The following is a 13,939-nucleotide window of genomic DNA, read 5'->3' as shown; positions in this document are numbered from 1 at the left end:
GATTGTGGATCCCAGCCAAATCCTAGAAGGGATCAACCTGTCAAAAAGGAAAGAGCTACAGTGGCCTGATGAGGGAATTCGGTTAAAAGCTGGGAGAAACAGCTGGAAAGACTGGAGTCCTCAGGAGGGCATGGAAGGCCATGTAAGTTCTCTTTTGAAGATGCTTGCTTCTCCAGCATTTTTTCATAGTGTGACTCGTGTACTTGGTTTTGGCTGGCTTATGTCCTGGAGCTTGATTCTCAACAGAATTGCTCCCTCTGCTCCCAAGGGACGAGAGTAGGTGAGTGCATTCAGCGTCTCCACCACTGACTGCTTCTTTTGTTCTGAGTCTTTAGGTGATTCACCGATGGGCACCTTGCAGCAGAGACCCAGGTACGAGATCCCACATCGACAAGGCAGTGCTTCTGGTCCAGATTGATGATAAATACGTGACTGTGATTGAAACTGGGGTACTAGAACTTGGGGCTGAAGTGTGAGCTGGTGTGTCATAGCCACATTTCTTTTCCCTCTCATTTCTGAAACCTTGGAAAAAGAGAGGAGCTCCCAGAAGATACCCACGGGATCACTTTGATCCTATGTGGAAGAGACTGGCAAATAGTGGCTTGGTTCAGCACCCCTGCCTTTCACCCTGACTCTTGTCACTGTCTCCATTCCCAAATAAAGCTGAAATATTTTTTTAAGTTAACCACCAAGAAACACTTTGCATGGAAGATAAAGTTCTGTTAAAATACATCTTTAAAAAGTTTTTCCTATGCATTGCCTATGCTTTAAATCAACAAACTCTTAATTTCTTAAACTATGATCTCATATTTTTCTAATTTCTTTGCCAAAAATAATTGCCATGTGTTGTCATGAAACACGAAATCCATTGACCTTGATTTTTACAAAAGACCCCTTTGGAAGTGTTCAGTTTGACACTTAGCATTATAAAAGTTAAATGTACAGTGAGAGAGACGATGAACAGACAGAGATCTATCTTATTCCTCGAGCGCTAAAAACTTTAATGAAAGAAAACTGCACTAATTTTTTACAACAATGCACTAAATTCTGAGATTTCTCAGAACATTTATTTATATATAAAAATAAAATACCATTATTTAAATTGCCTTTGGATTAACCCTTCCTTTCCTGATAAACATAGTTGGCAAGAACTGTGCTGCTCATTTTTCTGTTGGTAGTCTGTATACTTCATGCCAGTGTGTTGGATGTGTTCTCTAAGATGAATACAAAATCTCAAGATACACATAGCTTCATCTTGATGCTTCCTGGAGCTAGTGGTCAGTGGATCGGTCATGTGAACACTACTGCCAGCTGCTGTGTCCACATCTTGGATGAGGCCTCTCCTGCCCCAGGGCATGCTCTGCCTGGGTCAGTTCTTGGAAGAAAATGCTTTTGCTTTTCAAAGAAGATGAATGTCCAGGAATTTAAAGAAAGAACTGATTGCCTTTTCTTTTAAGAGTCCCTGGCTCTTGAAGTTATTCACACGAAGTTCAGTTTCTCAAGTAAATTTTTTTTTAAACAAAATTACCCAAATGGTGCAGTTCTTATTGTTGTATCCCTCTTTAATAACTTTGCTTTCCCCCACCTCTTCTTTTTCTATTACTTGAATTTTATTTCCTGTAATTTATATTGTATGCTTGTAATTTGAAATATTTATAACTGTGAAATTGACTTAATTCATGTTGTCTCATAAATTGTATCTTTTTTTAAAGTGTGTATTCAGGGAAATATATAACTCAGATTTACAATTGGGCTATATGGGACTGCAATTTAGTTTTAATTTGCAACTTTCAGTGTTTTTTAAATTAAGAAAAATTTCCCTTTGGTTTGAAACTCCAAAGAAAATTGTACATCTCTGAGCATTTAGGAGCAGCCATCTTTCTACCCACTGTGAATAGAGAGTTAAAAAAAGGTTAAATTTACTCTGGTACATTTTATTCAATCCAGTATGCCCAAGATATTAGCATTTCAACACGTGGCATGCACTGGCCATAATTCACATACTCAGTAGTTTTGTGCCTGGTGGCTGCTGTGTTGGACCATACAGGTTTATAATATCTTTTGATAAGATGACAGAAAAGAACTGTTTTCCCTACTAGTTCTTTTGTGGATACCACAGGATAACATAACATTGCAGCACAGGAAATGAAGACTGAGAAAGCAAAAACTGATATAAAGAATCTTTTGACATTTCCACTCAGAACCTTTTTATTTTCCTTTTTTCTAATTTTAAATTCTTTGGTCATTTAGAACCCAATGTGCCTTGTGTTAACATTTCCATAGACTTCACACTTTGCAAATGTTACTGTTTAAAAATATTTGTCAAATGTTTTACTGAACTTTTACACAAAGGAACCCTTCTAAATCGACCATTGAAAATGTATATTTTCCTGATACTGTCATTATGTTGTATATTTGCCTCATTTTGGCAAATCTGTGGTATAACATAAGTTCAGTGTTGTTTTTTTCTGAAACTGAATATATGATCTATCTAATTTTTAAAACTTCTCAAAGAGATTATGCTCCCTGCTGCTTGCTCACTCTCTGAAATTAATATGATTTTTTCATGGTCCTTGACAATAGACAAGTAGAGACTTCTCAGTCTTGGAAGATAATCCATTTTCCACACAAAAGAACTAAATAATCTGAACTTCAGATGATTCCATCAGAAGGACTAGAATTCTTTTTATTCTTAGCCATCACTGTCCCCCCATTGATACATTAGGTACTCTGAAAATTTAGATTTCAAATGCAAAACTGGATTTTGTATGGAACATATATACTGAGTCTTAATTTAGGATAGCAGTTGGTGGACATTTTTCTTGAAACAAGTTGACTTTTTGTTATAACTCTACTGAATTTATAAATAAGGAGCCCTAAGAGAAGCCCTGTTCTTATATTTTAAATCTGAAATTGATAGTCTTTTAAAAATCATAACACTTTTCTAATTACATCAGGGGAAATATTGAAAATTAAAGAATGACTTATGTCTTAATAATTTGATCTAAATTAATGAAAGTGTTTATTTCTATATAATAAATTGACTATAAATATCTTGTTCCTTTCCCCTCTTCTTCCAGAGAATAGTGAGCTATTTGTTTAAATTCTCTGTTTAATCATTTTCATTAATGTATAAGAATTAAGCATACACTAGTGTTTTTAGTTCACTATTGCCAAAACTTTCAGAGTTTCATAATTTGAAAGCAGAGATATGATTAAAACTCTAATTTTTTATTTAAGTAAAATTGCTTGATTGAAATCTTTGTTTATTCTTGTTTGATTTTTATCTCTCTTTTGAGAGTATAATCCTGGAATGAGTTGTAAGTTGTTGTCTTTAAGTTTTTTTCCTCTTATTTAGTGACAGAAGACGTTTTATTTCTACAAATTAGACTTTTAGTTTATATTCTATATTATACCTTGGTGCAAATTCTTTACACCACTGTCAATATTCGATAAAACTTTAAATGTTGACTTTTTGCTAAAAAGCTTTAATTTTTCCAAAAATAAAATTAACATAAGATGTTAATATTTATGGAATTTGGGAGAGTCCTCATGAGGCTATATGTACATTTTTAAAGATGAGATTATCTTTTAGGAAATTAGCGAACAGACTTAATTTAGTGTTTTGCCTTCATTGGGTCTCTATTACTGGAGGATTACATTCCACTAGATTTGAAGTATTTTGAAGAATATTTCTATCATGAAGGATATATGGAAAATTCTTGGGGCACCAAATGTCAGCCAAGGAAAATAATAAATTTTCTTATAGGAAACTGTGGCTCATCAAGAAGATGTGTTATATCTTCTGGATTAGTATATTTTTTCATCTCCTATCAAAATATGAAATGCAGCTGCACATCTAAGCAAGGGTAACTTAGCCTTAATAAATTCTTCTTTGCTTTAAACAGTATCCTCTGCCTCTGCTTAGAAGCTCATCTGAAGTATTGAGCTGTTCATCTAGAACTGGGTCTTTCAAACTTAGGGTTTGTCCAATATCTAAAATTGTCTTTTAATTTAAGCTAATTTTAAAGCATTCTTTGCCCTAAACAAGTATGTGACTTGAGAAAAAAAAAATTGTAGTTTTATGTGAGAATTCTTTGAATTTATGTTTAGTAGCTATAAAACTTTAAACTGCTTCCCAGGTTGTTTATTACCTTTATATTTAATTGTTTTTTCATGAATATAGATTAATCCCTTTCTGGAGTTTCTTAGTTTTTTTAAAGTCCTCTGTATTCATTCTCATTCTCTTTTACATTATAGTGTAAAATAATCATATAAAATCACTTTGGACCCAGACCCTGTTAATTTTTTTTTTTCCTTTTGATATGCTACATTGTTCAAATAAGGCATAAAATGTCCCTTTTTATTCTAAAGGAGTTTCCTTTAACTCCAGGATGAGTGGAAAGAATATTGTCAATCAAGGCTAAAATGGTAGCTGAAACCTGTTAGTGGACTTTGAATTTTCTTTTTCAATCTTATATGGATACTGATTTTTATTGATCAGGAAAAAAAGGCAAACTAGATACTACAATGTATTTAGGCAGCATAAATTTTAATATTACATTGAATATACATAGGGTTTTTTTAGTATTTAAAAATCAGCCTCTCTTTTCTTCATTTCTCTTTAAGAATAATCTAGTTGATAAACACCCAGACTTTGTTTTAAACTTATTAAATGTTTAGGTAAGAGCTGTAATTGGAAAGGAATTAATTATTATAAAATAGATCTGTTAAAATATGAATAGAGTATTAATTTTGCTTGAAACAGAGGTATATTTTCTGCTATGAATCACCTCACCAGAGTCACCTATCAAGAATTATGTGTGATAAGAATTTCCCTTTATTGCCTGTATGCCATATATTATTTCTGAATTAGGGTAAATAACTCATTGTGAGCTGAACTTCATTATCTGCCATTTTGCGGAATCAACACTTTGGGGAAACTAGAGCTGATTGTCACTGCAAGGTCAAATGACAACTTGTTCTAAGACTTATACCTATTATATAGGGTCTTACCTTTTCTTATGCCTCAGCTCTGTACCTGACCTTTTATGATTCAGTGGAGCCAAGCTAAAAGAAGCAGAGGTCGTCTGAGATGTGATGAGGATGAATTCCTGGGTGTTGCCTGCAGAGCTGAGGTGATACCCAGGAAGTTAGAACATAGACCTGACAGAATGAGATGGCTGCTCCAGATGACTCTCGGGTTTAGTGTACTTGTAGTTGAACAAGATTTTTTTATATATGAAGCTTGATTATACAACCAAAATAATGAAAATGGGTGGGGGTCATATCTGCTTATGCTTTTTAAAAGCTTATAGTTTAAGTAAAATTAAATTGTAAAAATCAGTTATGTTAACCCTGTACAAGTCTGGCAATGAGCTCTGCATGAGGAAATGAAAGGAGAAATACTAAAAACCATCCAGGAGAATAGGTATGAGAAAGAAAAATGGGTTTCCTTTTTCTGATCATGGGCTCTGGAAAGTATTCATTGCCTTTACCAGCATTCAGTATAAACCAGAGGTAAGGATATATGTACTTGCGTGTGTCTGTGAGTGTGTGTGTGTCTGAGTGTTACTCTAAACAGCTTGTAAATATTGTAGTTGTTTAAAATGGAAAATCAAAGCTGAGGGGATTTTTTGGCAAATATGTTACATCAAAATACAGTATTGACAGTGGATAAAATACAGGAAATAAATTTTTTTTTCATTTTGCCTTCTGTCCATTTTTTTGTCAAATTAGAAGAAATTAGAATGTTGTTGTATTCTATATGGTGTATTCTTAAAACATATATTTGGTTCTGAAGTAATCATTTTAAACAAGCTTTGGCCTAACCTTACATATAGTTCAGCTCAGTAGATCAGAATACATACTCCATGTTAAAAGAGGATCTCCTTCACTCCTTTCATTAGAAAGATGGTACTTTATACTTTACATCTTCTGAATTGATCTGAGTGTTACATGTTAATGATACACTATTATGTAGGATGGTAAAAGCATGTTTAGTTACTCACTAAATTATATTATGGAGAAAGGAAGGAAACTCTGGATTATGGTCATCAAAGTCAGGCAGGGGCCAGCTTGTTCAGTGTACAAGTGTGTGCTCACCCAGTGACTTTGCATGTAATACTTAAAGAAGATACATACTAATTTACAGTGAGAATAGACATACTTTCTTGATTAATTCATTTATTAAGCCTTTAATGCTTCATATTACCTAGTAATAGAACCAGCAGAATACAAATTATTTTACTTATTACAGTTCCAACCCATTTGTTATCTCCCTTCTGGATCACAGTGTCATAACTGGAAACATTGCATTATTTAGTCTAAAGGACAGTGTTTCTCTATAGTGACAGGAAACATGCTGGTTAAGTGAAACACGTCTTCAAAGAAAGGATCCAGGGAATCTCACCATGTAAGTGCATTTTCCCCTGGGTGAGGGAAAGCAGCTCCTTGTAACATGAGGACACAACTGAGTGTAGCTTCCTGGTGTAGCATGTACATAAAATGTTTATTTCCCCTTCATGTGTGCTTATCAAAAAGGCAACTAAATACAGTAGAATAAATCTAGCATAAATTCCATGTATAAGTGAAAATATCTTAAGTGAATCCCTCCTTTGGGCCCACCCACAAGAATGGGGTCCTAATTAGAATAAGAAAATTTCATGCTTGTATAATTTTTTCAAAATTAATTATGTCACATGTAAGTAAGAAGAACCAACTTAAAAAGGTAACAAAATATAATCAAGCTGCATACTTCAGAAAAATGTACATATATGATGCAAGAGGATACCTAGATTTCTTTGTAATTTCTCAAGATAGATAAAAGCATTGAGTGGCTAGAGATGAATCTCTCTTGTCTCGAAGACCTAAGAGACTACTCGGTTTCAGTGCCCAGTAAACTTTCCAGGATTCCTAGAACATTGTATGATAAGTATGAAGTGATGGATATGTTAACTAGCTTGATTCAATCATTTTTTGTGGTAATTACTTCACTTAGCAGTTTTCAAGCATACAGCACATTATTACTAACTATAGTCACCATGCTGTGCACATCTCCAGATCTAACCAAACTGTCTAACTAGGTTAAACTGCATCCCACAGGTTCCTTGGTTGTCCAGCTTGGGTGTTGCCCTTCAGACTGCCATTTCCTGTTGACCATTTCCACCTTCTCTCTGGGTCCGGCTCCCCTGGCTGCCACTCTGACATTGTCCCTTATTACGGGAATCGCATCCACCTTACTTCTGATGTCATATCTTGCCTTGAAGCAGATACCCAAGCTGCTTTTATCAGGTTATGTCTTAACTATACTAAGCATAGTATAATGTTCTTATACTTCTTAATGAGTGTCCTCACATGTCACCCATCTTGTGGAATCATCACAACATTCTTGCAGAGAACTAGAGCTGAATGTCACTGAGGTTATATGATAACTTCATTGTAAAACGTATACCTATTATATAAGGCTCTACCTCAGCTGTGTATACCTGATGATTGAATCAGTGAAGCCAAGCTAGAAGGAATAAAGGTCACCTGACATATGATGAGGATGAATTCCTGGGTGTTAATTGCTTCTCCCTTACATACAAAATAATACAATATGCCACAAATGTCATGTGGTAACTCTACATGTAGTACAAATGTCTAAGGTGCACCTTTCTTTAAACAATTCAGATTGGTCTAGCCTATAAACTTGGGAATGACTGTTATACATTTGCAATATGAAACTATTTCTTTAATGAATTCTATGATTCATTTATTTGGGATGTTTACATTTGCAAGAAAGTGAAAACCCAATTCAAAGCTACTGAAACAGGATGTGAACTCACTACAAAATGAAAGGTAAAAGAGACTTTCAGCTTTGGTGTTCTCCAACTCTGTATATCTGCTTCTCTCAATTCCATCCTCTTGTGTGCTGGCCACCTCTCAGGCAAGAGCCAGCTGTCTGTGGTTCTGGACTTCATTCTATACATACCATCATCCAGAAAGGGAAAGGCCACTTCCTGTTACCTGCCTCGAGAGGGATCATTTCCTGGAAGCCTCAGCACATTTCTCTTTGCATCTCATTAATACAAGATTTAACATATGCAAGATCCTTAAATTTGACCTTGTCCTGATTTTCTGAAGTTAATCACTGGCAAGAGAAATAGTTACCATGATTGATTCTGGTGGATTAGAACCCATCCCTGAATAGAGTTCATTCCCCGTTGCTTTTTGTATGGTTGCTACACAGTGCACACACAGGAGTTGTCCACAGTGTCCAAAATATAGCTCTGCATACGACTCCAGTATTGTTTTCAAGAAACAAACCACTTAAGAAACGAGGTTTCTTTTAAAATGCATTAGAGGCAGACCTAGAACAGAAAGTCAACAAAAACAAAGGTGGACATAAGTTCCAGTGTTTGCTGCCTTTTCCTTGGGGGCTGCCTTTTGCTTCAGGATACTTAATTTGTTTTTCCTTGTAAATCATTTACTTCCTTGGATAATTGGGGAAATTTACCAGTGAAACTGCCTGCAATTACCTTTAGGAGAAGACTTTTGATTATAGTTTGAGTTTCTTCAAGAACTATTTGCATTTTCTTTTTCTTTTTTTTAGTTTTGCTGAGCTGTGTTTTTCTAGGACTGCAGTTCTCCAGATTTTTGGTGTCAGAATTCCTTTACGCTTTAAAAAAAGTTACTGAGGACCCTCAAAGAGCATTTATTTTATACTTACTGATGTTTATTATATTAGAAATTAAAATGAAATTTAAAGATACTATAATTTTTAAATTAATTCATAATCAACTCATTATGTGTTAACATTTTTAGTTCAAAAATAATTCTTGTGCCCTCTGCTTACTGGTTGCTGAGTCTTAAGCTGCTTTCCTCCGCCATACCTTTCCACCATGATGTTCTCACTTCTGACCCAGAGCTATGGAGTCAACAGACCATGCACTGAACCTCTGAAACCTGATACAGAAGAAAAGAACACCAAAGTGATGCACAATTCCTAGCTTAAGTATAAACACACGGAGTCAAGGCACATCGCTAGGGTCTGTGTTTACCTTCAACTTTTGTATCTAAGTAACTGACCTTGAACTTGTGATCCTCCTGCCTCATCTCCCAAGTCTCTGGGATTATAGGAGTGCACCACCACACCCAGTACTCTACTGGGGCTTTATATCAGTGTCCTCAGTGGTAGAACACTTGCCTAGCACATATTCCCTAGCACCTCAAAGAAGAAAAAGACAGACAAACCTGGAACTCTTCAGTCTCAAATGATCCTCCTGCTTCAGACTCCCAAGTGACTGGGACTACAGGTATGGGCATGCCCAGCTCCCCTCTCTTTTTTAATACACAAGTGGATTTTTAGAAGTGGCAACAAAGCAAGAATATAGTCAGACACTGCCAAATCAGATTAGAAGAAATGGAACGCAGAAAAGTGGACATACTTACCTCTGACTTAATGCAAGTCTTCAATGTCTCTTTGAAACCCCTCCAACAATTGTGAACATACCTCTGATGTGTTTATCTAAAACTTGCTGATAAATCTTAGGAAACTGGTGATCCATTTAGCCAAGCCACAGCCATATCATGGCTCCCAGGATACACCATGGCATTAGAAGGGCCCAGAAGAAAACATTCCATAAGGCTACATATTTGCAAATAAATTTATTAAAAAACTAAATAATAATAATGCTTCCAAGTTTAAAAAAATTGTGTAAGGTATTTTGACCCATATGCTCTACATATAGTCTGTTGCATAGTATTGTCTTGGTTGAAGTGGTTGAAGGAGATCGTGTTTGTGAGTTTTCTCGAACAGTCCCTGGAAGGGTGGAGTTGGAAGAGAGGACTATTTTAATGACCTTTCAGATTAGTGAGTGTACTCTCATCTTGGTACTACACTAAATTTGACAGGTGATATTCTATGAAAGGTTAGTTGCAGTATGGAATCCCATTTATCCTGTTACTTTAATAATCTGATTGATCTAACTCAGAGTCTTTGACCAGCATGTGATTTATTGGTCATTTGGAAAATATTGGTTTCTTGAATTTCTATAGATCTTCTAAATAGTGACATTTCATTATACAGTATTTAAAAATCACATTTCTAGATATCAGCGATGTTTTAATCAGGCACATCTTTATTAGGAAGCTATAAAAGCAACTAGTGGCAGATATGTTTTCTGAACTTCTCATTTTGCTTGAAAGTTCATCTTTCATTGAAAAACAGCTTTTGTTCACCATCTTTAGTAATAAGAGAAATGCAAATCAAAACTACACTAAGATTCCATCTCACCCCAATTAGAATGGCGATTATCAAGAATGCAAGCAACAATAGGTGTTGGAGAGGATGTGGGGGAAAAGGTACACTCATACATTGCTGGTTGCAAATTAGTTGCAAATTAGTGCAGCCACTCTGGAAAGCAGTGTGGAGATTCCTTAGAAAACTTGGAATGGACCCACCATTTGACCCAGATATCCCACTCCTGGGCCTATACCCAAAGGACTTAAAATCAGCATACTACAGAGATGTCCTTCAATTGATGAATGGATAAAGAAACTGTGATATATATATACAATGGAATATTACTTGGCTATAAAGAATAATAAAATTATGGCATTTGCAGGTAAATGGATGAAATTGGAGAACATCATGCTAAGTGAGATAAGCCAATCTCAAAAATCCAAAGGACGAATGATCTCACTGATAAGCAGATGATGACACATAATGGGGGATGGGAGGGGTGCAAGAATGGAAGAAGGAGGGACTGTATAGTGGGAAAAGAGGGGTGGGAGGGGTGGGGGGGAATACCAATGATTCAAACATCATTACTCTATGTAAATGTATGATTATGCAAATGGTATGCTGTTACTCCATGTACAAAACAGAAACAACATGTATCCCATTTGTTTACAATAAACAAATTTTTTTAAAAAAATAGTTTTTTTTTGAAGCAGTAGGCTAACTTCATTTTGGAGACGCTGTCAAATACTAAAGCCTAGATTGTACTTCAGTTAATTGTTACAGTTACAAATTAATACTGCATCTTCGTTTGTTTACATCTCTCTTGACCACAAATGATGCTGTATACCATCTGTGTTCGTGTACATAAATTTTGATAAAGTTTTACTTTTTATGACAAATTTCTGCATTTTATGGCACTAAGTGACAAAATAGGCTATTATCTCTATTTTATGCATTCATGATATACATTTTTAAGTGTTTCAGTATTTCTAGACTAGTAATTTGTAAGTTCAGATTGCTGCAAATAAAATAATCATGTATTCTATGAAAAATCAAAATGACTAGCTCAGCTTATAACTATGTAGTTGGTTATACTGAGGAACTGCTTTATGCTTACTTCCCCCTTTATCACACCAAATATTAAAAATAGGCATTCTAAATGAAATACATTTAACAAAATTAACCATTTTACTACTTCATCAAGGACTTTTTTTTTTTTTTTTTGGACTGAGGATTGAATCCAGGCAACACTCTACCAGTGAGCTACATCTCCAACCCTCCTTTTTATTTTTTATTTTGAGGCACAATCTTGCTGAATTGCTGAGACCAGCCTCAAATTTGCAATCCTGCCTGGCATGCTAGGTATGTCACTACACCAGGCCTCATCAAGCACATTCTTAAGTGAAACTGATTCTACCCCTGCGAGTACATGGTGATAAAGAATATCATGACTTCCACAGGTTGGACTCTCTAGTCTGAAAATCTGCAAGCCCCATGGTTGTTCAACATTACAGTTTTGGAACTAGGGATGCTCAATCTGGAAATTCTATGTAGATATTCCAAGATTAGAAAAAGAAAATACCCTGATCTCACTCATCTTGAGTATTTTGGCTGAGTGACGCTCTATCTGTAGTACAGTTTGATATAATTGCCCTGATTCCTGCTAAAGCACAAGCCATTTACCACCGTTTTTGCACAATCATTACAAATGCTAATGTGTTAATAAAAAGGCAGATGATGTGTTCGTAGTATTATGAAAGTGAACTTTACCTCATGCATTACCTAAGAGGGTCTTAGGCACCCCTAGGCATCTACAGACTTTACTGTGAGTCAGTGTTATAGCGATATATCTCTCATTTCATTTTGAAAATTATTGGAATAAAGTAACTCATAATATCCTTTCACCTTTGCATTGTCCACAATACCTATAGGGATATCTCCTTTTTCATTCTTGATACTGATGATTTTTGCCTTCTCCTTCGTGACTAGGCTCAGCATAAAATTGTCTTTTCAAAGAACTTTGGTTATTTATCATTTCTATTTTTTAAAATTTTTATTTTTCTAATTATACATGACAATGCTTTTATGCATTTTGATAAATCATACATAAATACAGTATAATTTCTCATTTTTCTCATTGTACATGTTGTAGAATCACACCCATCATGCAATCATATGTACAGGAGGTAATAATGCTGTTTCACTCTGTCCTTCCTACCCCCTTACCTCTTTCCCTCCCTTCACTCTCCTCTACCTAATTTAAAGTAACTCTATTCTTCCCTAGCGCCCCCCCACCCCTATTGTGAATTTGCATCTGCATATCAGAGAAAACATTCAGGCTTTGGATTTTTTAACTTTTGTTTTACTTTATTCAATGCTATATTTATGTTCTTGTTTGCTGTTTTTCTAATGTGTGGAGATGGATATTTAGTTCTTTCGTTTTTGGTCTCTTTGTTTTTGAATGTATTTGAAAGTTATAAATTATAAGGATGGGTGTTAGCTGAGTCTGACAGGTTTTGGTTAAGTTGTATTATTTTTGTGTGTGTGATTTCTTCTTTGACACATTGTCTAATGGTTAATTTCCAAGTATTTGGTGATTTTCAAGTTATTGCTTAACTGTAGTTAGAGAAAGTTTACATTAATGCTTTAAATTTTTTTCACCCTTGCTTTGTGGCTCAGTACACTGTCAATTTTAGTTAACATTGCAATGGGCATGTGGGGGAAAATGTGCATTCTGCAATTATTGAAAACTTGTATACATATCAGTTAATTCAATTTTGTTGCGGTTTTCAGATTCTTTTTTTGGGGTGTGGGGGATGTACCAGGGATTGATCCCAGGGGCACTTGGCCATTGAGCCACATCCCCAGCCCTATTTTGTACTTTATTTAGAGACAGGGTCTCATTGAGTTGCTTAGCACCTGGTTGTCGCTGAGGCTGGCTTTGAACTCTCAGTCCTCCTGTCTCAGCCTCAAAGCTGCAAGGTACCTGGAGGTTTTCAGATTCTTTATATTCTTGTATGCATTCATTTCTGGTTCAGCCATATCTTTGTTGCTCACTAGCTTACAGATTGTACCCAGCCATGAAGAGAGGGTCGGGGTGGTGAGTGGAGTGCAGAGGATTTCATGGTACAGACCCCTTCCACTTAGATGTCAGGAACTCAGGGGAAACAGGATCAATAGCCTTAGAAGTGGGTGTAGGTGTGCCAGCTATGCTGAAGTTTCTGTCCCATCTAGTCCAGAAGCTATTATCGTGGTAGACCAGATACCTCAGATAAAACAAGTATCATGTCTAATGCAGGTGGGCAGGAGGCATGCCTCAATCCCAGCGGCTCAGGAGGCTGAGGTAGGAGACTCCCAAGTTCAAAGCCAGCCTCAACAACTTAGCAAGACCGTGTCTGGTACAAAAAGAAAGTCTGCACTTCCCAGTGGAAGGTGCATGGGACCTCATTAACATTTTGCAGTCCCACAGGCTTTGAATAGATGGCTTGTGATTCAGAAATCAGTGTTTTCCACACAATGGCTTTTTCCAAGTTTTCTTTCCTAAGCAGTGATTTTGCCGACCTGAGTTCCTTTTTAACTCCCCTCTATATCAGACATGCACACTGTGGAGATGTAACGCAGCAATAGCAAGACAAGAGGTAGTAGCCAATTCATGCATTTTTCCAGCCCCGAACTTAACCTTTTAATTTATTCTAAAGGAAATAAAATTCC

The 13,939-nt window shown here is 35.8% G+C and overlaps 1 protein-coding gene across 9 annotated transcripts in view; it reads left to right on the top strand.

The window, feature by feature from the left end:
- The window catches only part of PCNX1 (pecanex 1), a 164,057-nt gene extending 158,345 nt beyond the window's left edge, over positions 1-5,712 (top strand). For all 9 annotated transcript variants that reach the window (XM_079127061.1, XM_079127062.1, XM_079127063.1 and 6 more), the window contains 2 exons: positions 2-142; positions 336-5,712. In XM_079127061.1, coding sequence (XP_078983187.1) covers positions 2-142; positions 336-476 — 282 coding nt within the window. In that variant the 3' untranslated portion in view covers positions 477-5,712. The remainder of the gene's footprint in view (position 1; positions 143-335) is intronic.
- Positions 5,713-13,939: the final 8,227 nt, after the last annotated feature.

Source organism: Sciurus vulgaris, assembly GCF_902686455.1.
Source record: "Sciurus vulgaris genome assembly, chromosome: 2".
In the NCBI taxonomy this organism is placed as follows: Eukaryota; Metazoa; Chordata; class Mammalia; order Rodentia; family Sciuridae; genus Sciurus; species Sciurus vulgaris.
Note: the sequence above shows the minus strand (reverse complement) of the source record. Positions and strands in the feature narration are given on the sequence as shown.